Below are 27,138 nucleotides of genomic sequence, written 5' to 3'. Positions count from 1 at the left end.
ACAGCAACCACAATGAAGGTTCCCTGAACAGAAACAACAGCAATTGTGTCCTTTTATTCCTGTGGATCAGGATGGACCACATGTTATCTTACTGGTTAAAAATAAACCCTATCCATTTTTAATTGATACCAGAGCGACTAAATCCATGCTAGCTGGCTAAGCAGCCATAAATGTTCCCCTCTCCAACAAAATAACTAGAGGAGTTGGTGTCTCTGGATACCTATTGAGTATTCCAAAACTGTCCCAGTAACTTTGGGACCTCTACAGGATGACCATGCATTTTTAGTAGGATGCTCAGCACCTTTAAATCTATTAGGAAGAGACTTGCTTTGTAAAATGGGGGCCACCATTTTTTGAACAGCTGATGGAGTTTATCTCCAAGTACCTTCAGACCAACAGGATAGTACCCTGGCAGCTTTAAATGACTCCGTCATTTTACAGACAATGTGTATCCAGCCAAATTTTGACAGAAATGAGTATTTACATTCCCTACCCTCTCACCTTTGGACTACTCATGACAATGATGTAGGGTTTTTGACCTCCGCTACTCCTGTAAAAATAACTCTAAAACCAGGCGCAAAATTACCGCGAGTGCCACAGTACTCTTTGACAGCTGAGGCTATATCTGGTATTGCCCCTGTTATTTCTGCTTTGGAACAGCAAGGGATCATAGTACCCACCACTTGCGGGAAGTTAACAAAGCTGTTTTGCCTGTTTTCCCGATTGTACCAAACCCAGCTACTATTTTGAGCTGTATCCCACCTACTGCAAAATGTTTTATGGTAATATATATTTTGTCAGCTTTTTTCTCTATTCCAGTACATCCCGACAGTCAGTATTTATTTGCATTTACCTACAAAGGTCAGCAGTATACTTGGACTCGATTGCCCCAGGGACATGTAGAATCCCCAACCTTATTTTCTAGAGAGATGCATAAACAGTTACAGGATCTGCAACTACCATCACGTTCAGTTCTAGTCCAATATGTGGACGATATTCTTATAGCTTCACCAGACAGTAACTCAAGTAGGGAAGATTCCCTTCTAGTGTTAAACTTTTTAGCTACACGAGGGTTTAAAGTAAATAGATCAAAATTACAATTTTGTCAGGAAAAAAGTGCAGTATTTGGGACATATTATTACAATGGGTTCTCGTCAAATACTCCCAAATCGTATAACTTCTATTCAAAGTGCTCCACGCCCTGTAGCCCAAAGGCAGCTTTGAGGATTCCTTGGCCTAGCCGGATACTGTCGGCAGTGGGTGCCTAATTTTTCAGAATTTTTGGCCCCCCCTGTTACAACTACTAAAAAAGGATATTACAGAACCTTTATCCTGGACATCACAACATGATGAGGCTTTTCAGGCTATCAAAACAACCTTGGTAAATCCTCCTGCCTTAGGGTTGCCAGATTATTCCAAACCTTTTGTTTTCTTTTGCTGTGAGCGGAACAAAACTGCCCTAGGTCTCCTGGCCCAGCAACGCACTGGAGGCTACCGACCTATTGCTTACTATAGCACTCAGCTAGATCCGGTTGCCTATGGTTAACCGGCTTGCTTACAGGCTGTGGCAGCTGCTGCTGTTTTGGTTGATATGGCAGCCGCACTAACCTTGGGACATGATACTATCTTAGCAGTCCACATGCTGTTCAAGCACTACTTCTAAAGACAAAAACACAGTATCTTTCAAATGCACGCCTTACTAAATATGAACTAAGTTTAATAAATAATGCTGCCCTGCAAGTCATACGCTGCCCACCACTGAACCCTGCCTCTTTAATACCAGCTTCGGATGAGGGCGAACCACATGATTGTGTGCTTATAGTTAACTCTGCTCTTTCTCCTAGGTTGCATTTATATGACACTCCTTTGCAAAATCCTGATTTAGTTCCTTTTGTCGATGGATTCTGCTTACTTACAAACTCTGGTGAATTCCAAGCTGCTTGGTCAGTCTGTACTCCGACTGAAGTTTTAAGGTCAGCACGATTACCCCCAGGCACTTCCGCGCAGGCTGCGGATCTAGTGGTATTATCGAATGCATGCAAACTAGCAAAGGACAAGTCCGTTACTATATATACTGACTCCCGTTATACCCATGGTGGTGTTCATGATTTTGGTATACTATGGAAAGAACGAGGGTTTTTAACTTCTTCCGGGGCACCAGTTAAAAACCATTTTAATATCAGTAACTTGCTACAAGACTTATTATTGCCATCTGAACTTGCTGTTGTTAAATGTGCAGCCCATCAGTCTAATGACTCTGTTGAAACTAAGGGCAATAATTTAGCTGATTGGGCTGCTAAACAGGCTGCTCTCTCACAACACTGTTCAGGGACATTTTTTGCAGCCTTTGCAACCAATGGTTACTTTTGATACCACAGTGTTAAAAGCTTTACAGGATGAAGTCCCAGAATCAGAAAGAAGAACATGGCTGGCTCAAGGTTGTTTTAAACGCGCTGATCTCATTTGGCAACATCCAGATGGCAGATTGGTCTGCCCAATGTCCATGTTAAATTCTCTTATTAAAGCATATCATTTGCCAGCCCATGTCGGGGTACAAGCATTAATAAAACAAATCCAAAAAGATTGGTTTGCCCCAGGACTTTATGCTTCTGTACAGCATTTTTTGAGCACGTGCTCCATTTGTTTACAGTATAACATTTCAAAAGGCACTATGGCTCCCGCACAACCACTACCAAAACCATTGGGACCATTTTGCGCTTTGCAATGGGATTTTATTGAACTGCCACCTTGTGCTCGTTTCAGATATGTTTTAACTGTTGTTGATGATTTTTCTGGGTGGCTAGAAGCCTACCCACGTGCTAAGAACGATGCTTTTTCAGTTGCCAAGAAACTTTGTTATGAATTGACACCTCGTTTTGGTGTTTCCTGTCAAATATATTCAGACCGTGGAACATGTTACGCCTCAGCTAATTGATTCACTGTGTAAAATGTTAGGCATCACTCTGAAATGTCATTGTCCATATAGACCACAGGCATCAGGTATTGTTGAATGCATGAATCAGACACTGAAAACCAGACTGGCTAAAATTACTACTGAAACGGGCCTCACTTGGGTACAGGCCCCACCTCTAGCCCTACTCTCTCTATGAGAGCACAAGTACATCCTACTAAAGGTCTTTCTCCTCATGAAATCCTTATGGGCCGCCCTATGCATATGCCCATGACTCCACCACCACCCTTTTCTGAGTGTGATGCATTTGATCATGACATTTTTGCATTTTGCACTTCTCTTGTCTCTTTTTTTACAGTTTCATCACTGCCAGGTAGCAGAGGCTCAACATATCCCTGATCCTTTCCTGTCCTCCGCACTACAACCAGGAGATTGGGTGTACGTCAAGTCATTCTCTCGAAAAACAGCGCTTCAGCCACGTTGGAAGGGGCCCTTCTTGGTTCTACTGACAACATCATCAGCGATGCGACTACAAGGCTCACCCACCTGGATTCACATATTGCACGTCAAGAAGGTCAACCTATCTGAAGATCAACAACCTCTACCTTTTGAAACTCCTGATTCTCCACCTATTGCTACTCGCACTCAAAGCCATACTGTACCAGCACCTGACAGTGCCTGATGTTTATCCATTTTGACAACCTCACCCTCCAGAAACAATACAAGTGCAACCACCATTTCCACAAAAGCACTGCACAGCTATTTTGGTGGTTATTCTTGTTGTTTTGTTATTTTTACTGTGGCCATTTTTTATTTCCTGCCCCAACTACACCTCATGCCAAACGAGCTATATGGCATCCACCTTTCATTACCTACCAAGCTGTTAAATACGCCTATGCATCATCCCTCAGTGTCTCGGACTGCTGGATTTGTACTGCTATTCCTACTGTTCATGGGGGATTGATGCTAAATGTAGCCCCTTTAGGGGTTAATGAAACCTGGATGAATCTGATCTATGATACATCAAATGTTGTTTCAAAGGACAAGATAGCATTACAGTTATCCCTCAGCCAAAACGGAACTGTGTGTTTTCAAAAACTTGGTAAAACTTGAGTAGGGTGGAGCCATTGTAACAAAACAGTGGTACAGAACTGCACTGCAGACAATTCGGGTTGTGTAACAGATCTCTCACCTATAAAAAGACTTGTTAAAAACTCTGTAGCTAACTTTTCCCAGAAAATAGAAACTGTCTATTGGAAAATATTCCAAGGACTGCAGGACACCGGTGTTCACTTCAAGTATATCAACATCACCATTAAAGTAGAAAATTGTTATTTTGTGTGCGGAAGAAAACCATATAAATGGCTACCAGGAAACTTGTCTGGCAGCTGCTTCCTGGGCTACCTAGTCCCGGCCATTCGACATGTGTCTGCATTACCTAAAGGAAAAATTCAGAACGTTCGAGATGTCAAGAAACCTGCCAATCCTGTAGGTCGAGTTGATGCTTCATGGATCTATCACCATGATTTAGCTCATGCTAGCACCAAAGGACTGTCCCATATGGACTTGGGTGATGACGTCATATCATGGGCTGGTATAGTTCCATCATACAGAGCAGTGAAATCAATTTGGGAACTGAGAAAGCTATCTAAATTGCTTGAAATATTAAGCAATGCTACATTTTCTGCCTTAGAACTAGTGAATGATGAACTGACTGCTATGAGAGCTGTAGTACTTCAAAACCGTATGGCTCTCGATTTCACCCTAGTGGCGAAAGGAGGTACTTGCGCTTTAATCCAGGAGGAGTGCTGTACGTTTATTCCTGACAATCAGCACAAAATTGAAAGTCATCTTGAACTGATTTCAAAGAATTTCCGAACTCTCAAAGGACAAAGAGGCCGATAGTTCAACATGGGCATGGTTAACCAATCTGTTCTCAGGCTGGGGAGGTGGACTGTTGAAGTTGATTTTATTAATTGCAGTATTGGCAATTGTTGCTTTTCTTGTCTTATTTCTAATCAAAGCACTGATTTTGAAATTAATATCTTCAAAAACTGTGAAGAAAGTGCCTAAGTTTTATATGCCTGAAGCTATGAATGTAGATGATGAAATGACAATGTTTTCCAATGATGAAAAAACCAGTAGCATGGTTATGTTAGATTTGGGACAAATGTATGATAGGTTAAATGGTGATGCTTACACAGCATCAAATGGGGGATTGTAGAATATGAACAGCCAGAGTACGTGTTTGAGGGAATTGAGTATGTGACAGTCTGTATGTATTTGTACGGTGCACTGTGAACTTTGAATGAACTCTGAGCAATGAAAAAATGCTGAAAAACAAGAATCTGCTTGAAAGCAGGAAATGTGCCTTTTATGGAAGTGCATCCGATTTTCTCTCTCTGTCTAGAGATACGATGATGTGAATTGTCGTATGTTTACTGGTAAACCTTTACTTGGTTACTTGCCCTGTATAATGGTCTAATTGGTTTATGTTTATATTTTTGTACTGTCAGCAATATCACCAGTATATAAGCTTGTTTATTCCTTTGTTCTGGGAGTCTCCCTGGTGCTTTCCATGAGGCTGCCACACGTGTGTACTGTAGATAATAAAAACCACTGAAAGAGAGAAAGAACTGTATTTGTCTTCATTTCCAAAGTATTGTGCAACATAACAGACAGAGAATGCAAGCTGTCAAAGTTGGGGAATCCACCTCCACCAGTAGACCAGTTATCGGTGGATACCACAAGGATCTGTGCTGAGCCCACAACTGTTTCTAATCTATTTCTCTGAAGTCTAAGTGAAGGCAAATGGCCTGTGGCCTACTAAGTTTGTAGATAACTGTAAACTGTGTGCAATAAATAGAGTCCACCCGCAATGTTAACATATTACAGAAAGGGCTGACAGACAAATGATTGGTGCCAAACTCGTGGACGTAAACATGCCTTATTTTCCCCTTTGGCAAAGTTAGTAACCCCTGCTAATTATGGTATGGATAGCACCCCTCTAAGCTTATACTCCATGGTATGAGACTTGGGAGGACAGGTTGTTAGCAATCTAAACTTTGATCACCATGTGTCTGTAGTGGTAAAAAAAAAAAGCATTCTACATTAGGCATCTCATAAATAACCGCATCGCATTCAAGACCAGGGAGTTATAGCTCCGCTGTACTCCACTCTTATCAGACCACTAATTGAGTACATTGCTCCCTTCTGTATGTACGTCACCAGACACCTGCAGCAACTGGAGAGATCACAGAGGTTTCTAACCGAGAAAATCCAGAGCCTCTGCAGCATGACACTGTACTCTCTATCATACAGGCTGCTGAGAGGTGACCTGTTTTTGGCCTACAGAGCAGTCTCTGATTCTGCCCTAATGGAAATGCTACACATGCAAATCAAATGGGACAAGAATAACTTACTCCAGGGATTTCAGCCTAGCTTGTGACATTGAGACAGATCTGCCAGTGATTGCCACTCCTCTGGTATGAGTTCCCATTCCATGTGAAGCAGAGCTCCTCAATGACCCTATTCAAGTGCAACCTTGATAACTGGATAGGTGACCATAAATTCACCCTCGGGATGGCACTTATGTCCCTCATGGGCAGGGGCAGTCAGTGCTGATCACAGAATTGCTCTGCTAACAGTGACCATCTAACTATGATCAGTAAGGGTACTTGGGTTATTACAAGGCTAGGCTTGTAAAGGCCCTAGGGCCATTAGCCTAGTAAACTTCCTATGAACCTATGAAGTGGTTATTGAAGGGTGTATCAAAGCTTTTAGTTAAATGGATATGTTCTTGTGAAATATAATTTCTGACTGGTCTAGCTCAGTATTTGTATCTTGGGGATTAATGTGTAAATTCTCTCAAGTTTCTACTACTGAATTTGCGTCTTCCATAACAAATATTTTCATAAATGTCTTCAGAAGTCTGCCTTCTTTTGTTGTATTTTCTCATCTATGCCTCCAGATCTCACTGTTGCAAATCAAATCGTTGTCCCCGACTTATAAGTAGTATTCCCTGCTGAAAGCTGATTATTTCTCCCATTTTTTAAGCTGCATAACAACAAATGTGAAGTTGTTCAATCTCGCTGTTGATTCTTACACATGGATTCAGAGCCGATCCGTCGGCTCCGAGTCTGCCATTTTCACAAGCTCAAGATCTTAGAGTAGCTCAAGGCCAAGTTCCTATCCCATGATGCTGTCTGTCTCACCTCAGATCTAGTTTGCTGCTGCAACAGATCGGAGGTCGTTAGAGAGCTCAGGCCAGTACTCTTGATTATTCTTTATTATTCTTATCTTTATAGTATAGTTATTTGCAGTTTCTCTTGCTAGAGTGTGTTTTTGGGCTAGTTAGCGTTAGTTTTAATTCAGACCTTATTTGTGTCTTTTCTGCTGACGAGATTTTTGTCCTTTGAGCAGCTGCTCTTAGGCATTTGGCTGTTCTTTTTGTTTTGAACAGTGTGTTCCCTATCCTTGCTAATACAATTTAGAGTTAGTGTTAAAGTGTTTATATAGACAGTTCTATAGTTATATAATTATTGTAGAGTTTGCTGTGTGTTTGCTATAGTGAATTACGGTTTCCTTAGTGTGGCTTAAATTGTTTTTGGATTGCTTCTGATTGGTGCATACTGTTGTTGTTATGGCTGAATAGAGGGAAAAACAAAAGTCAGATTTTAAAAAATGCCCTAAATGCAGGCAGAAAATGTCTATTACTGACTGTTTATTGCTTGGGGCCAATTCATCTCCAGGAGGATTGCTGTATCTGCCATTCCTTTAGTAGCAGGGTGTTGCTGGAGCGAAGAAGAAAACTGGTGGATAGAGGCTTGCTGAAGCCAGATTTTCAGGAGTCCTTGGACAAGGCTGACCAGACTTCCAAGTTGTCGAAGGGGTCGAAGTCCTCCAAAGCTTCATCGGAGCCCAAGTCATCGGCTCCAAGCCTTGCTGTTAAGGTGCGGCCGCTGGCTTCACAGTCTTTGGAGCTGTGCACTGAGCCAGTCCCCAGTTTTGGAGCCGGTTTCCGAAACCTTGAGGTCGCCCATTCTGCAATCAGTGGCTTCTTCAGTACCCTTGACTCGTTCTTCGAGAACCCTCTCTGATGTGGATGTGGACCGAGTGGTGCTGAGGCTTCTCGAGAACCCGGCACTGGCCAAATTATTATTGGCTTCGACCCAACCAGTTTTGGAGCCCAAGACCATTGTACCTGCTGTGACTACACCTTCTCAGAGCCAAGCCAGGCCTTTAGAGCTGGGAGAGGGGGATCTGATGATTGTGGAGCCTTCGGAGCTGAGGCCTGTTCCAGTGCTATTGGCTCCGGCAACCCTGACTTCTCCGGAGCCGTTTGAGGAGTCTGGGAGCCGACACTCTCTGGTCGGCTCCGGGGGGGTGAAACCGATGCGTCAGTTCCGACCCTTCCTCTCGGAGCTTCGGCGCGGATGAGCTGGGCTCCGTCCTCTGGGTCGGAGCCCACTGTCTCGGCACCAGGGAGGTTGCCATCTTCTTTGGAACCGGCAGCTTCTTCGGGTCGGAGCAGTGGAGCCTTCGATGTTATGAAGAGGGATATGTCTTCCAAGACTCGCACGTCATCAGGGCCATCCTTTTCCTCCCCTAAAGTGCCACTTTCTGCCTCTACATTGCAGGTCCCCATAAAGTGTCGAGACCCAGAGCCTCAGGTAACCCCATTGGGTGACCCATGTTCTACTGAGACCTCACCAGAAGCCCCCCTGATGAGGTTCCCAGGAAGAAACTTTGCAAGAGGAGGCATTTGGACTCCCTGCAGGAGTCTCTTACATCAGGCATCAACTTAGAGGAGTCAGAAGGGTCCCCACAGTCCCCCTCAGAGGATATCTCCTTTGTGATATCCTTAAGGTCCTTAAGCAGAGGGGTGACTGGCAGTCCGTTAGCCCTACTGAGGATGAGTTGGTGCTCCTGAAGGCCTTTTGGTCTCAACCTTCCACCTCCTAGGTGACTCCGCCCTTCAGTGAACTAATTGAATTGGTTGCTCGAAGGGCGTGGGAGTCACCTTATACTATGGAACCTGTCCTTCAGAGGCCCAACAAATTTATTACGTTCTCCCAATATAAAATGTTCCACCAAGGAAGTGCCGGTTGATGCCATGGTGGTGGCAGCAGCCACCAAGAAAGAGATGTCTGAAACCTCTTCTACTGTCCATACTCCTAATAGAGATTCCAGGACTATGGACAGGTACGAGAAACGCATCTTTAATTCTGCAACTTTTGCTATGCGATCGCTCAACTACTTGACTCATTTTACCCGTCTTCAAAGAGATCTCCTAAAAGAGCTTGGAGATGCTCTGCAAGGTAGTACAGATGGAGGTGTGTCTGAGAAGGTGACAGCCCAGCTTAATACCCTCAATTCCATAGTTAACTCGTCCATGCGGTTCATTTCCTTTGCATCCAATGGTTCGAGTCGGGCAGCAGGTTCAGCAATAGCTCTTCGGAGACATTCCTGGATCGCTTATGCTCCTTTGCGGAAGCCTTCAAGTCTTCTTTCGTTAATACCCCATTCGATGGCTCATCTCTTTTCGGGCCCAAAGTCAAGGAGACTCTCACTAGGTGTGGGCAAGATGGAAAGATTCTGTCTGCCGTAGGAGTCGTTTTTGTCACCCCTACTAGACCATACCCCAAAGGGCAGAAAGGTGAAAAAATGTGGTTCTGGAAGTCCCAAGGAGCTTTCCAGATCACACGTAGTGAACCCCCTTCCATGGGCAGAGGAGGGGATAATAATGGAAGACATCTCCCCGGCGGCAGTGGGGGTCCACAAAACCAGGGCGACCGGGATCAGTTCTTTGGCAAGCCCTACTAGCGGTCCTGAAAGGAGGCCTGACTGTCCTACTCTGGAGGCAGTCAGGGGTCGCTTGTGTTTGTATCCAGACGCCTGGTAGGAATAACAAGATTCTTGGGTACAAAGTTTTGTTACCAGAGGTTACATCATCCCATTCTCAGAACACCCACCTGTTTGAAGGAATCCCAGACGTTCCACCCAGTCTCTGGGATCAAGCAGCCATAGAAATCCAGAGGCTGCAGGAAAAGAGAGTCATCCAGCCAGTCCCAGCAGACCAAATAGGATCCGGAACTTACTCCAGATTCTTTTTAGTTCCAAAGAAAACAGGGGACTGGGGGCCCATCTTGGACCTCAGCAGACTCAACACCTTCATAAAGGAGAAGTTCCAGATGGTCATTCTTCAATTGATCCTTCCATTCCTAGGAACGGGCAGTTGGATGTGCTCTGCAGACCTCAAGGATGCTTACTATCATATCAAAATGGCCAGACCATCCAGTTATCACTTGCGTTTCTGGCTGGGAGCCAGTCACTACCAATTACAAGCACTGCCCTTTGGCCTCACAACAGCCCCCAGAGTGTTTACCAAATGCATTGCAGTAGTTACGGCTCACCTGAGGCATCTAGGATTCAGAGTGTTTCCGTATCTGGACGACTGGCTCCTTACCGCCACCTCCAGGCATCAACTAATTCTGTCCAGGATCACACACTCAATCTGTGCTCTCAGTTAGGAATAACCATAAATTTTGACAATTCTGCATTGTCACTATCGCAGTGTATCTCCTTTATCAGAGCAGACTTAGACACCACCACCACCATGGTAAAATTGCCACTGGACAGAATAGCCACTCTTCAAAACCAGGTATCAGACTTTCTGGCGAGAAATAAAGTGCCAGCCTCTCAAGTGTTGAAACTACTAGGTACCATGACAACTACGCTTATAGCAGCTCCTCTGGGGCGTATGCACATGAGAATACTTCAATGGTTGCTCTTCACCCAGTGGTCTTACCAACAACTTCTGATGTTATTCTTGATAATGATTACAGACTCTTGCAAGAAGGATCTTCTTTGGTGGTTGACCAGCCACCAGGTAACAGTAGGTCGCCCATTTGTTTCTCCCCCGCTGTCAGCCACGGTGACCATGGATGCTTCTCTGATGGGGGGGGGGCTTTTTCAGGAAAGAACAGCTGAAGGCACCTGGAGTCACAGTTGCACATCAGTGTCCTGGAGCTGAGAGCGGTGCTTTTGGCGTTGCAGCACTTTCAGAACTCTCTTCCTCTGGGGGTGATTGCGATCCAGACAGACAACATGTCTGTGGTCTAGTACATCAACAAGCAAGGGGGAACCAAATCTTACCCCTTATGTCGAGAGGCCTTGAGAATTTGGCAGTGGGCAGTATCCATCGGGCGCTTTTCTGATAGCAGTGCACATACCGAGGAAATCCAAGGTGATTGCGGACAAACTGGAGAGAGACATTCTGTTACCGTACGAGTGGTCTCTCAAAGACGAGGTTGTGGAGATGATTTTCCGCAGATGGGGGATAGCCTTGCTGCAACCTGTTTGCATCCCCCTATGAATGCCAAATGCAGAAGCTACTTTACCCTGAATCCCCCACCAGGGGAAAGCCCAAGGGACTTGCTCGTACATGATTGGCCTCCAGGACTCCTATATGCCTTTCCACCAACTCCCCTGATTGCGAAATTCTTACAGAAAGCCAAAGCCCTGGGAAGTACTGTATTCTTAATAGCCCCTTTTTGGCCTCGACAGATTTGGTTTCCCTTCCTTCGACTCTATCAACTGGAGGAACCTTGGATTCTGGACCCAGTTCCAGATCTGCTGACACATTCATCAGGGGCCCTTCATCCCTCTCTTCATTCCCTCAGACTGACAGCTTGGCTGCTCCGATTGCCAACCTAGCCAGGTCACATGACTTTTCCTTGGAGGTATAGCATATTCTTGTATCTTTCATAAAGCTTTGACTAGAAAGTTGTATGCCAGCAAATGGAAGCGATTTGACTTTTGGTCTTCCCAGAATAATATTGATCCTTACGTTGCCCCAGTGGCTAGTGTTCTAGAATTTCTGTGTAAGCTTTTCCATGAATGTGCTGCAGCTGCCACTATAAGAGTTCATTTGGCTGCAATTTCGAATTTCCACCTCTGATCTGAAGGTTCTAACCTAATGTCTCACAGGCTGTGTAGGGCCTTCTTAAAGGGTACCATTCATCTTAGACCACCTTTTAGAAAACCTTTTACTTCCTGGAATCTAAATTTTGTGCTGTCATGGATTATTCTCCCTCCTTTTGACATCATCCTGCCGTTTAAAATTTCTGTCTTGGAAAACAATTTTCTTGGGAGCCATTACCTCAGCACGTAGAGTGTTCGAACTTCAAGCCCTATCTGTCAAACCCCCATGTTTGGTGTTTCATCCTGACAGAGTGTCATTGAGGACTAATCCTTCCTTCCTTCCAAAGGTGTGTTCCGAGACTAACCTAAATCAAACGATCAAACTCCCAACTTTCTTCAGTAACCATTCTAGCAAGTTGGAGTATATGTTGCATAAGCTTGATGTTCACAGACAATTGAGATTCTGTTTGGACAGAACAAAGGAATTTAGAAAATCTGAACAACTCTTTGTTTCTCATGCTGACACTAAGAAAGGGCTACCAGTATCTAAAGTTATCCTTTCCAAATGGTTAACTGACTGCATTAAATTTACATACTCCTCAGCGAACCAACCATTAGAACATGGCATGAAAGCGCATTCCACTGGGGCTGTTTCCACTTCTTAGGCTTATGTGGCTCGATTGCCTTTAGAAACTATATGTGCAGCTGCTATTTGGTTTAAGCTGCAATCCTTTATTACTCATGACAAGGTAGACAGGGCCTCCAGGAACACGGCTTCCTTTGGTTCCACTTTCCTCAGGAATTTACTCCCGTGAGCCACCCAGGATTAGGGTTCTTGGGATGCTACCCATGTGTAAGAATGAATGGCGAAATTGAACAACTTCACATAAAGAAGTTACGTACTTACCATAATGTTCCATGTGAGTTATTCATCTCTCCTTCATTCTTACATTCCCACTCTCTTCCCTCTCCAGGTTCTTGAAGAAAGAGTAAGACTTGTGGTCTGGTGGGTCTTGTGATATGACTTCTTACTCCAGCTGGAGTACCTGTTATGTTTTATATCTGTTACATGCTGGGATCAGCAAATTAGATCTGAGGTGAGACAGAGAGCATCATGGGATAGGGACATTGAGCTACTCTAAGATCTTGAGCTTGTGAAAGCGGCTGACTCTGAGCCAATGTATTGGCTCCAAACCCATGCGTAAGAATGAAGGTGAGATGAACAACTCACATGGAACGTTATGGTAAGTACATAACTTCTTTTTTAGATAGAATATAAATACATACCAGTGTAACCTGCTACCTTGCCTGTAGCCCCATACTACCAGAAATCTGCCATTATCTTTTCCCCTACCTCCTAAACCTTCTAGACTTTGTGGTGTACTTGAGAGCCATAAATATGTCCATGAAACATATGGTTTACCTTTATAATGTTGCAACACAGATGTGCGACTTGTCATATATCCGACTCTAAAAGGTCAGAAACTGCACTTTCGAATCCTGAAAACACTGGAAGTGCTAAACAATGAATTCGACATTCTGGGACTGTTGAATTTCTTCGAAACACTCATAATTTCTGGATGTCTCCAAACACCGTTAATACAGGGGGATAAGCTTCCCTGCAGCCCACACCCCCTGTTAATTTGATATACTAACTCCGAGATCGCACTACAGTGAGTGAAGGGGTACATGTTCCGATCTCCACTCAGAATGCCGAATTCACATGAGCAAATGCACACTGGCATTCACTCATTTTTGAATTTGGCAATTCATAGTCGTTATTCCAAACTTTTGCAAACATCCTTTCGCACATCCGACCATCGCAGATGTGCACTTCAACCTTGTAAAGGTAAACCAAAACATGCATATTAATAGTAGGCTTTGCTGGTCAGTGCATTATTGAGTTGTTGGAGGGTAGAGTGTGATTCCTTTACTATAATCTAGTCCCAAAACCTGCTTGAACTTTTCCCAAGAGCCACTTAATTACAGCTGCAAAGTTATAGAACTCAGTGTTTCTGTAATTTAAGATGTATTTCTTCCTTCATCTGTTCAACACAAGCTTATTTTACCCACTGCCAAAATCAAGCTTTGTGTTGGAGTTGAAAATAATATTAGTTTACTTGTTGTTAGAATTGGCTTGCCCTTATTAGACAGTGCATTGACAATATTTAACTTTTGTTCTTTTGGTTCTCTGATAAATGCTGTAACATTCATTGTGTTATACTGTTGGTAGAACATTTTTTCATGTGCTTTTTCCTGCTTTACCTGCGGAGTATTGCGCCTCTCTCCTATCATTTTAGCCCATTAGTTCCTCTGTCCTGGGTATTTCTCAGTGAGAGTGGACTTTGGGAAGGAGGAAGGGAATCAATATGATTATTGGTGTTTTGCCCTCTTCAGCATCTCAGCAATGATTTTTTTTTTTTGGCACTAACCTCACCCCTGATGGATGACAGGCACCTGCATTGCACCAAGGATGTCCTTTGCCCTCCCCATATGTGTGTACTGCTGCACACACTCCTATGAGAGCTACTACCTGTGGGTCAAGTCCCCTGTTCCTGTGGCCACTGTTAACATGCAAACCCCTATTTGCACAGGAACAGGTTGCCTTGACTGGATCATATCTACCACTCACTGTGATGGGCAAACTGATAAATTCTGCTCACTTCTATCCTCCCTTTCCCAGGTCTTTCATCACCTGTTCTGCTGTGTGCACACTGTGGTTGGCTGGGTGGCAGTTAGGGTTATATCCTTGCTTAATGTATTATTATTATTGTTATTATTATTATTATGATTATTATTACTGTTACAATGTATTGTCATCGTCATTGTTTGTAACAGGTTGTAACCGAAAATAGTCTCTAAGCCTGCTTATCTCAATAAAATAAAAAAGCTCCTTGTTGCAGCACTGATAATATGGTTGGGTAGTGTGCCATCATGACAACATTGCTGGCAGTTGTAAGACTTTCCTGTGTGTGTGTGTGGCACTCACATGCACACGTTAGACTAGGATGGAGCTTGTATCCCTCTTTGCTAGTTGGTGTATCAGAATGTCTACTCTGTAGTTTCCACAGTTCATGCTGTTGAAGACTAATTTGCCAATGTTTGTTCAGTTCCATTATATGTAAAGGGCAGCAGGTTGATGTCTTTGCTATGCAGATGTCCTACTAGATTAAGTAAAGTAAAACATTCTTTTTGTTATAATTAATATTTATCTTGCTTGTATTATGGCCTTCCAAACTTGGCAGTAAATGTGTAAGTATTTATTCTCGTTAGAGACTTTGCTAGGCAAATCTCCTCTGCAGGGCCGGTGTTAGCATTTTTGGGGCCCCCAGCAAATGTCAAGTTGGGGGCCCCCTAGGCACTTCCAGTATAAGTATCATTCTGTCAGTGCCACCCCCCTTAAGAAACCTTTTAGTATGTGCTGCAAAATTTTAGGAGTAATACGTACAGACAGACCTGTAGCTACAAGCTCTTTCATTACAACAGGCCTATATACCACACTATGTTGATCTGTCTAACAAAGGGACACTTACAGTTCCTGTATTTAGTTGCAGCAATGATACATTGCAATAACTCTACGTACAGGTCTGGAATTAAATGAACTGATGGCTAGGCCTACCATTTCAACAGCCTCCACCCCCCAGTCCTCTCCTCTGACCCCCTCCCCATTTTTTGGCTCCCCATATTATGCACATTACTTTTTTCTTTTTTTTCTCACGTTTTGCTTTACTCTTAGCTTTTTCACAAAGCCATAATTTTGTATATGCTCTGAAGTGCATTTTTAAGTTTTTTTTTCTTTTTACACCACCATTTCATCCAGTAATGGCTTGAACAAAAAGTATGATTAAGGAAAGAAATTCACTGTTGCTGCTCAACTTTAGTTTTCCTTGCATCCTTTCAGCACTCTTTCCTGAACAACACAGTACAGTAATAATCATTTAGGAAATAACTCAAATAACCAAGGGCCCAAGAAGCCGTAGGGTTACAGATGGTCTGCGATGCATTTTAGAGCATATTCTCAGCATTTTACTCCAATGGTGGCGTAAAGAAAAATCACTAAAAAGAAAAGAATTTCAGTCTTATTTTTTTCTTTAAATTGCCTTAGTCTTATATTTTAAGTGATAGCTGATATATAAGTACATAGCATCAAAGTCAGCCTCATGTATATGTGCCTGATGTATGATTGTGAGAATGGTTTCAGTAATATATTCTGTTTTGTTGGTCCTAGACAGTACACCACCCCTACACAAGCTATAGTAACCTTCTTTTTCCACTTCTGAGGTCTGTGAGAAAAGTAAATAAACAATGACCACACTGTCCTCAGCTCAAACACAAGCGACTTCATGTGCACACCTCTAAGGTTTGACTGTAATGAAAATTAAAGTTGTAATAACCACACATTCCCCAGTCCCCCATAATGTACAGCAGCTTTCTGTACACACACATTTGTGCAGGGCTGGTTTTAGAATGCTGCGGTTGAAACCAAAGGCTTTCATCAGCTTTATTCTAAAATGGTCATATCTCTGCACTCTTCAAGTTAAACAGCTCAATCAGAAAATTGATAAATTTTTTCTCCTGATTTTTCTTCAACCAGCAACAGCTTTTGTGGGGGTCCCTACAGAGTCAAAGATGATTAAGAGAGCCCCCAATATCCATTTTTTTACAGTCTGGTGAGTGGGGGACACCAGACACCAAGAAGATCTAAGTGTCTGAATGTTCTGTGATATATTTTATGTCTTACTTTTGAAATTTAACCACTTGTTAGGTACATTTTTTACTGATACCCAGAAGAATAATGTATGTGTCCTGGCATTATTGGGTGCGTGGACATATAAAAATCAGTGATATTTTTTACATACACACATGGACACACATAAACCATAGTGGTACTAGTTTTATACTTATTTCAGCAAATAGCAATACATTGTACAACACTGGTACTGCCACACCAGATCAGTAACTGCTGTTTAGCAGTCATCAAACAGCAGCAGGGGTAAGTCACTTATTTCCCTCATTGAGCAGTAATGCATACCTGTCACTGGCCCTGATTTCACAGACCTTCCCTGATTTTGTTCATACTTTTGCTTTCTCCTTCGCAAAAAGTTTGATTTGCTGATAAATACTTAAGGATTACAGACAATCAATCCAGACATCTGAGTTTTATAATTATTGTCCAAAAATGCATGTGGATGCAAAAGGTGTCATTCTATTAATTTCTTAAGGAAATTAGAGTAATATTTAAAATGCAGTCCTGATTCTGAGCCTTTATTCTATTATTTTTGGGATTGCACTGAATTCTTAAGCAAAGAAAGTGAGAGTTATAGTATCTGGTGTTCTGTTTGTATTTATAAAACTCCCTGAAAGAGAAAATCATCCTTGATGATCAAAAGTATCAGCTCTTCTTAAAATCCAAAGTTTGCACCGAGGTAAGTCACTCTGGGCTGCTGATCTCTCAATTGCTTACCATGCTCATGTTCATTATCAGCTTCATCCTAACAAGGTCATATCACAGCCATGTTCAGGTATAATTAGTAAATTAATTCATTTTTTTTCTTCCACGTTTTTCCCCAACCAGCAGCAGCTTTTGTGGGACCCCCACACAGTCAAGGATGATTAAGGGGGGCCCCTGCAACCACGGGTATAGCAGGGACCTAAAGCTGACTATGTAGATAGCTTTAGTGGAGAAAATGTCCAATAGCAGGGGTTAACTAAGCCAGGGGCACTATGTCAGTGGTAAAATATTTAATGGAATTCTGATGCCTGTTAGTTGACAAAACACTGTTAATACGACCAGAAATATCTTTGAATTTTAAAGGGGATATAACTACGAGTTATTATCCATGTGGTTTATTAAGTATACAAGAATGCTGTACTAGCTTTTGTTTGTTTGACAGACATGTTACAAAACGTCAGGATAAGATAACGTGCTGTGGTTGGGGCCCCCAGCGACCACAGGGTTCGCTGGTGCCTAAAGCCGGCTATGCTCCTCCGTAGTAGGGTTTTAAGTTCTTTATTCTGCTTGGGGAATGACCACAAAGCAGACTTGTCATAGCTTTAATACTTTATTAAAAATAGATTTGTTTGATAGAAGAAAGATTTCTAGGCTTGTACTTCCCCAGTAACTCACCAGTTCCATTTCTTAAGATCTTCTGCTTCAAAAGACTCTCTTAAGGTTAAAAGGTTGACTGAAAAGGTTAGCACTACATAGTCTTTTGCATAAACTTAAAAAAGTTAAAAGTAAAACTTTGAAGGCAGCAGGTAGGCATGTCTGTCTCCAGAAATCCTGCAGTTGTTGATCTGCAGCCAGGTAGGGCTTCTACCTTCCTAGGTGAATCTGGAGTGGTTCACCAGGTTCAGAAACTGTCTACAAAGAAAGAGGAGAGTGATATGTTGATTATTGTTTTTATTTGTTTTAGTCCAGTGAAATGTATATTTAAAAACTGATGCTTAAGCATTAGCATTTAAAAGTGAGTTTGTGATACTCGTGCATGAACCATTTTAATGGAAAGAAAGTTTTACACAGTTGGATGATTTTTCCTTTCCTTTAAGTTTAATGATGGTGATAAGAAAATTGTGTTGCATTAGTAATGATCTGAGCTGGAACCTAAGGTTTACTCAAAATTGTGTTGTTTATGCTTTTTGCAGTTTGCTGAATTACTTGAACTGCTTGCCTGTACTTGGGGAGAATCCAGAAGCAGCAAACCTAAATAAGAAGCATGTTCAGGGAGTGACAGCTGATGGACAACTGTGGATTTACTGTGTTAGCCAGTATGCCAGTGCCCTGCTTTCTAGGAAAAAGTATGTCAGAGCTGTGAAGCCCTTTACAGATGAAGAAAGAGAAGCTTGGGAGAGGTAAAGGAAAACCTAATACATTCTCGTTTGTGATTCTGGAATGTAAGCAACATTGTATCGTAGTACCTAGGTTATTTACCTTATGAAATGCATGTATTGGGAATAGCAATGTCTTTTGGCTTTTCCCAGTTAGGGGTCGCCACAGCGGAATCACTGGTCCGCAGATTGGTTGGCAGTGGTGATTTTACGGTGTTGAGTTGGCAGTGGTGATTTTACGGTGTTGAGTTGCCAGTCCAGTGCTCTGCCTTCATAGAAGGCATACACATACACAGAAGCACCTAACTGCATGTCTTTAAAACTCACTTGACTGCAGGGAGGACATGCAGACTCTGCACAGAAGGAGCTCCAGCTGAGAATCGAACTGGAGAACCTCTTGCTGTGAGGCGACAATGCTAACCTCTGCACCACCATGACCTAAATGCATGTGTTGGGAATAAAAACTATTTTTAATTAGTAAACCTTTGTAATTAAAAGTGCTAAGTGATTTATGGTACCTGATGATTGAATCTGAGTAGATTTGTGGTTCGTATTAGTGGTGATAGTAGAGGTGATGGTGACTTACTACTGTATAAAATATTGTTTTAAAGATGCTATCAGACATGGTTTAAATAAAGTGTTGCCTGGTCCATAGTAACAGGATGCTGTCAACAGGTGTTTAGTTTCAAGTAGCAAAACATGAAATGCATTTGTTTTATTTTTTGGAGATCACTTGCACTTCCTAGTACACGTTTATATCACAATCAGCATTGTTTACATTTTTCCGATATAATTTATATATATTAATGTCGATCAAAATCCATCAGAATGGTGTAGCTAAAATAAAGCATATGTCTTGCTCCTTTTCCTGCCATCTGAACCGTGATATAACACTGCTATTTACAAGGCATAATTTCACTAATACGTTATGCAGTTTACTGATTTGTTTCCTTACAAGCTTTTACATTACTTGAATGTTTGCTTCCGAGCAGAAGACATCTTTTCATACTGTCTTGATAGTGGTTTCATAAATCATGTCAGCGGTGGGGTATGTTTCATCTAATCATAATAAAAACAGAGCAAGAAGTAGGAGGATTTAGACTCCATGGAGCAAATATCTTTCTTTCCTAGATTAAGCAGTATTTTAAAGCAAAACTATTACTTTCTTTCTGTAAACATTGTAAGGATTTAGCAGTTGTAAATTGCCATAATTTGCTTTTAGAGTATTGTACAGAAAGAATCCTGGCTGAGATCAGCATATAATTATAGTCTGCAGCTACAGTATAGCTCTTTTGAGCATCTGTTTTTCTACATAACATAATGTTATAATTAGATTGATTTTATTTATACCTCCTTTATAAATCAAATACCAGAAGGTAGTTCACTTATTTCCCCCTCCTCCCTTTGGGTGGTTTTGGTACTTTAGAAAGCAAGAAAAGGGCAGTGATTTTTTGTGTATAGCTAGTTGTAAGAATGCAAAGCTAAACTACACACACCCCATCCATTAACAGTTTACCTTTTTTTGTTTTGCCCTTGAACCAACAATTTGTACATTGTAAATGTTGGTATATCTGCCTTTTTATGTTAGTAGTGATTATTAATTTTTCCTGCTGAAAACTTTTTTATTGAGTCATTAATTTACTTCATAGCAGCTTCACTTCTTTCATTAGGATTAGTTAGAAAGAGACTGTTCACAGAGAACTACTCGTTGATGGTGTACCTACAAATGGTCATGGCTGATCAGTGTACTGTCCCAGTTAAAAACAAGAATAAACAAACAGACCTTCTTGAGTAGTAAGATGGGGATGTTTATCTGCCATAAGTTCTGGTGCGTTTTTTTTTCATGGCCTTGTCTTACTGACGATAGACTACTAGTGTATTTCTTGTACAGCTGAAAGAACATGGCACTTTCCCATGTCATGACCAGAGTCGGTAAGTTCAGTGTCAGAAATACCAGAGCACTATTTTAAAATTTTGAAATGGTTTGTACTCCAGATATTGTGCGTGTGCACGTGTGGATATGCATGCATCCATGCTGTTGATACTGCTGCAATCTGCATTGTTTATTCCACATTCAGTAAAGGAGTTTGCACATTAGTAAGGTACATTACTAGATGCATAATTTCCCCACCTCTAGCCCTTTCTTCTCATTCTGCTACAATTGCCATACCTTTTATCTTCATAGGATTACCTCCTTTTGTTATACCCCTAGACCAGTGTTCATAAACTGTTTCTCTGACATCACCATTAACATAGTTTTCTTAGTCTGTGTGTAGATCCTTCTTTCTTCTGTCTCTTGTTTCCAGAAATTGGGCTACCTTGTTCATTTATTCCATAGAAAAGAAAACACCTTGTCCCCCTCCTTTTCTCTAATTTTAATGTTGTACTATTCATCCATTTTAATTTTTTCTTTTAACAGTTTCACTTTTTGAATCTTTGTATCTTTTCATAAATCTCTTCACTTAACCTCATCCCAGATACATACATCTTCCTATGTTCTGCTCACTTTTTCCAAAATGTGGTGTCTCATGCTTTACATCTCTTCTCCATATACTTCCAGGCTAGTGGCAGACCGCAAAGCTACGAATTAATTTCTACTTTTCCTCACCACATATCCAGTATCCACTTGTAGTTGTTTTATTCCCCTTTTCCAAATCTCATGGGGTTCTATGTCAGCTCTGGAGCATATTTTTCTGGTTCCGTTCTGTGCCCAAGACTTTAAGGTTTTGGTAGATTGCATTATCTCAATACATTCTTGTCACTGATTCATTAAACTCCCAGTTTTTCATTAACACTAGTATTTTGTACTCTGTATTATCCTCTTTGTCATGTTTGTCATACCTCCAGTCTCTGTGGTAAGCTGGCACCATTATTCGCCCAACAAAGGTCCATACCATTATTTCTGGTCTGACTGCTCTTATTACCTTTCCTCCTCCTCTACCCTTTCCTTTAGAGCATCTTTTAGCTCTTGGTATCCCATCTAGTCTTTCTCATCTGCTTTATATCCATGACTCAGATATGCCAACTCTGTAGATGATTCCCTTCTGTTTTCAAATCCTAGGCTACTGATTTGTTTATTACTTTTCTTTATACATCTTTCCATTCTAACCTCATTTCCCCTTGTAACTACGATCCCATTGTTTTGTAGTCCCTGTTTTGGTATCTTGCATGGTCTGTGTGTCTCATTACTACCTGCATGGAGTAATTTCTCTTATTGCCTTCCTGTATCTTAATATTTGTACTCCAAATTTGCTGTATTTACCTTTAAGTCTGGTACTTGCCATCTTAACTTCGTCTTCGTTCTGTTAGCAATTTTCATTCTATTCCAATTTCAGATATGTTTTATCACAGAGTCTTTGCAGCTTTACTTTGTTGCCTGAGTTTACTAACCAGTATTTTGAAACCTATACTATCCAGATTAAAATAATTTCTACATTTGATGAACCAGATAACTGTGCCCATTTAGACAGTGACAGTATTAACTTGGTTGGACTTATGAAATCCTTCTAAGTCATCTTTATCCAGAATTTGTAAACTTTCATTCCAAGCAATTTCACTTCTGTGTTTCATTGGATCTTCTTACACTTCATCCTGCCATTCTTAATTGGACTGTCTTGAGCTAACGCCATGGCTTCTCTTAGGCAGATCTAATTTAAGGGTTTCCTGTTCTTTGACTTTAGTTTGGTGTGTGTATTTCAGAATGCCCTGTACTCTGGGGGTATGTAAATTCTACACTGAAGCACATTATAATGTCAGACACTGCATTAGCAGAATGCTGTTAGCCAGTGATACTGCTTTTTGTTTTCTGATATTCAACAATTTGAATATCAAGACTACAGTGCATCAGAGAAAATTTCCCACGTTCTATACTTTAAGCACCAAAGCCTCCTAAATGTTCATGTGAGTACCAAATTATGACCCAGGAACCACACCAGCACTGTTAATGTGTCCTGGAAGGGAAGCATAGTGTCAGGTGCTGCCAAATGCTAGTAAATGAACCAGGCAGCATGTAGCAGTAGAAGGTGATGGAGATTCTGGCCATCTTGTTGCTTGGGGATGGAAGCATTTGGACCTTGACAATGTGGAGATTGGCAGGAGGGTCTCATGTGCAACTCTAAGACTATGTTGCGACATTGTCAAAAGGCAAGAGAAGTTTAAAGAGCAGGTAACACTCTGGGGAGGGCTATTTTTGCCATTCCCGTTTTCGTTTTGGACACCTTGTTCTGAGTGTGAGACTGGTTCCCAGATCTTTTCAGGTGTGCTAAATCTAAAGACATTCCTTCTTTCCACAGCTCCCATTCCCATTTGAGGATCTGGTGCTGGTGTATTGCAGGATGGCACACTGGAGCCCTGGGTTTAACTTGTTTTATGAAGAGCTCTCTTATTGGTGCCTCCCCTACCCATTTCAGCCAATGGTTCTTTTAATGGCTGTATATGAGATGGATAAGTGTCTGGCTTCTCCTTGACTGGTAGTCTTCAGTCTTCTCAGGAGCCTTCAACAACCTGGTTGTGGTCTTTCTTTAGTACTTATTTTGGAAATGAAATCCTGGGACAGCCTTTCATGTCCCTGTCTACAGAAGGGCATTTTCTTAAGACCAGTTCAGATTACATCTCTGGAAGTGAGTCGTTCTGGCTTGTCATCTGTCATCTGGCAGTATCCACAACTCTTTCCTCTTCTCACTGGGCCCAGATGGTCTGAAAAGGAGTTTCAGCAGGTTGTTCCTGTTTCTTTCTACTCTGTGGTGCTTGCTAACCTTAGAGACATAACCAAGGAAGGTTGTGGATTATTTTTGCCCTTTGGTGGCTACAGGGGAGCTTTGGATAACCTGTTGGTTTATGGTCAAATACCATCTCTTTTTGGTCCCTCAGATGGATTTGCTGGGAAGTCTTCCACTTGGGTTTCTGTGGCATTGTTTCTAGAAGAGGATAGAATACTACCCAGTACCTTCTACTCCAGCTTACATTAGGTGTCCAGAGTGTTTGGCACATCTGTGATTAGGACAGTTCCTGCCACTGGTGACTGATGGCTGATCTGAATGTTAACTGATCCCGGACTAGTTAGACATCCCCCTTGGTGTAAGGGCTGCTTTCCATCTCTTCTTAGTGAACCATTCCCTAACAGGTCTTGAATGTCTTGTTCATAAGAGCTGTAAAGTCCCTCAGCCATGTTGGGAATTTATTCAGAGCTGATCCCCCCCCCCAACATTTCTGCTCCCTCTGGGTGTCCTTGCTCTCTACAGTGTGCTGAAAGTGAAGTCTGTGTTTGTGCAGTGGGAGCCTTTCCCTGTCTTTTCCCCCTTCTCCTTAGGAGACTTTCCTTCTGAGTCCAAGTCTTTTTTTTCTGTGAGTTCTGTGGAGGGAACTGGGAAGAAATGGTTGCGCATATCTCTCCATATGGTGGTGCTGTCTTCTTTGAGGGATGGTTTCTCACAGAAGGTCAGATGATTTTGATTAATTGGACTGGTCATCTCCCAGGACCATGGCAGTGGAAAGGGGTAGTACTCCTCTTGTCCTCTTATTGGGGTGAGAGAGACTGATTCACAGCCAGTGAGCGTTCTCCCTGCTGGCTGGGGCTGCAGTCTAGCCATGTCTGCTTTTCTTTGAAATAGCTGCCTCCACTGCTTATTATGCTTGCCATTCATGGCTTTGAGCACTGTAACCCTTTGGTTCTGGGATGGTTTCTTGCCACAGTATTTCTCGGTCTGTGGCCATGGAATCAGCTGTGCTTGTTAGATACTTTGTCTTGTGCAGTCTTCTTGCTGGAACTTGAAAATCCTATGGCTTCTTCCACCTGGGTTGTTTTATTTCTTGAGATTACTTGTCAAGGAAGATACTGTTCAAAAGATGCATTGATTCACTAAGCAGCAACTATTTTGTCTAACGTCAAGGACTTTCCTTGATGAGTTAGGATAACCTTCCCCTGAGAGTGGGTTACCTACCTGTTCCACTTGGACTTCTGAATTCCCTGTAGTTTGTTAGCAATGTGGGTACAAATCTTGATTATTTTTCTTGATGGGCTAACTCTAGTGGCAGGAAGGAGAACTGACATACACTAGGGGTAAGCTTGCTTATGTAGTCATCATATGACATCACAAAGGACTCTGTCATATGTGCCCATATCCATCTCTGAGCTTGAGAGCTTCATTGTAAAAATATGTTTAATGCTGATCGTTTAAGAGGATAGACTTGACCATAAAGCCCGGAAATAAGGCCCTCTTCATAGATCAGCTGATATGGCAATGGTGCATCTGTTACAATTGAAATATGATGCTATGAGCAGGGTCCTTCTTATGATTTTCTTGGGCCTTGTGGTCCTGGCTGCTGTACTGTTGCTGGTACCATATTTTTGGTCGGTGTGGGGATCCCATCTTGTGACTAATTGCTTGCTTCCTCTACTCCCTGAACCTCCTAGTACTATGACTGGAGCACTGCAAGTATGGTGGCTGCATAGACCATACTTATATCTCAGCTTCAGCCATGCTGATGCATAGTCTTTAATTCTGTAATTGTACTTTTGCATAATCACGACACTTAAAATGTTGCCACTTAACTTTTTTCTTTGTCAACATTTTTAAGAAACCATTTTTTTTTTCTGATAGTTTCAGGAAAATACTTCTGTGGGGCTGGGTCATCATGTGTTCAAGCTGTACTTGATTATTAAATGAATCTGATTCACTTATCCACAGAGATGTAAAAATTGAAACTACTTTTTTGATTTTGGAAGTGGTGTCATTTGATTATGGGATGCAATTTGTAGTGCTCTCATCTTTTCCCTTGGTTATCCACCTTGCTTTTCAGGACCTTGTTAATCAGGCCTTTTTGCCATTATTTTTTTCTGTTCTTTTGCAGTTTGTTTCAGTTTATTATTCCAATTCTGCAACATTAGGACTTCTTGCTTGTTGCTGAAACTGTCTAGCAGTCCCTATGATTCCCTAACTACCTGTTAGAGCATTTGGTATGCCTGGTATATTTTTCTTTTTAACCATAAATTCTCCATAGTTCTTTCTTCCATTGATTTAACTTGCCTCATTTTCAAGAAGAGTCTTGAAAAAAGGTGCAAATTAAACCTTTATTCCTAGAGTAAACTAGAATTACCCTGGTCATAATGCGTCAGTGTTTCAAAATATGAAAAAGATTTGCTGTCTGTATATTTATGTCTAAAGCCCTCCTATAAAGCATACTTATACCAGGGGAAGTCAGTTAACATCAAGAGTAAGTCTTTTGGAATCGGTTCCAAAGTCTGCATAGTTCTTCAGGACTCCCAAAAATCTGGGATGATTTTTTCATGTAAACGACTCATAATGTCTGTTTAGGATTCTGTCACATACCTCTTACCTGTCCAGATTGTCACAAAATGTCCAGATTATTGCTTCATATTTTTGGTCTATTCCTCATTAAATGTATTGTTTTCTGGCAAATACTTTGAAGGGCTGAAGTCACTAAATAATGATAGCCATTTGAATTTCAGCATATCCTCAAGAAAATGTATGCTAAAGGAAAACCTGTTATTCTATCAAATTTCTGAGTTTATAATAGCGATATTTAAAAACGTCCCTATTTTTAGACCTTTGTTCCCCCAATTGTCTTTGGCTTTGTCCAGATTTTTTCCCTTAGAGGTTGAGAGGTGTGTTTTGTAGTGTGGGCTGAATGATTATGCCCTCACCTCTTCCAATGGTCTTCCAAAGGCCAGTTTGCAGAAGCAGGTTATTTAGGAAAAATGAATAGTGATATATTTTTTTTGTTTTTAATTTTCAATAAACTTTATTGAAAAGCAAGTTGATAAAGTGTTGATCCCACTGTAGAAACAGATGCATGTATCTTATTAATGCTGGGCTGAGACTGCAAATGTTCATATTTGTTAAGTGATCTATTCCAGTAAACCAAAATTAAATACATATTAATGATCAGGATGGACAGACAGAGTTCACCTGCCTGTCAGTCCTTCAGCAGAGGGGACGCAGTCCTTTCAGAACAGACCAAGAGCACCAGCTTTTCAGATGCACAGCTGATCACTTTAGGCTGCTCTGAAGATTGCTTTCAAAAAGACTAATTTAATTACTCAATTCAAAACAACGCACACAAATGGGTATTGGTTACAGATTTTATTTTCATACAATGCCCCCTTTCAAAGGCATGCCATCAAAGCTCAGACGCTCCACAAAGAAAAAGAAAAAGAGGCAAGTTTCTCAGTTACTCTAGATAGCAGATAGGGGCCATCAGCTCAGTCCCAAAGGCTAGCCTAGGATTTTATTCTTCCTTGTTCCTTGTACCAAAGAAGGGTGGGAGACGGGAGATTTGGATTCTCTCTCCTCAACACGTTTTGGACATTCCCAAGTTCAAGATGTTGACGCAAATTCTCATTTGCATTTTTCTTATCCTTATCCTTCTGCTCTTCGCTGGCTCACAGAGTAGTTCTGGCTCCTCCATTAGCAGTCTTCAGGCAGAATTCAAATCTCATCTTATCTATCCCACTG

At 41.7% G+C, this 27,138-nt stretch overlaps 1 protein-coding gene across 2 annotated transcripts in view; it reads left to right on the top strand.

Annotated features, from left to right (window-relative positions):
* MYBBP1A (MYB binding protein 1a) overlaps positions 1 to 27,138 on the top strand; it is a 1,224,315-nt gene that overhangs the window by 466,866 nt on the left and 730,311 nt on the right. For both annotated transcript variants that reach the window (XM_044054196.1, XM_044054197.1), the window contains one exon: positions 18,482 to 18,688. In XM_044054196.1, the coding sequence (XP_043910131.1) occupies positions 18,482 to 18,688 (207 nt within the window). The remainder of the gene's footprint in view (positions 1 to 18,481; positions 18,689 to 27,138) is intronic.

The sequence above is a fragment of the Protopterus annectens genome, chromosome 13.part0, assembly GCF_019279795.1.
Source record: "Protopterus annectens isolate FY-2018-M chromosome 13.part0, PAN1.0, whole genome shotgun sequence".
Lineage (NCBI taxonomy): Eukaryota > Metazoa > Chordata > Ceratodontiformes > Protopteridae > Protopterus > Protopterus annectens.
Note: the sequence above shows the minus strand (reverse complement) of the source record. Positions and strands in the feature narration are given on the sequence as shown.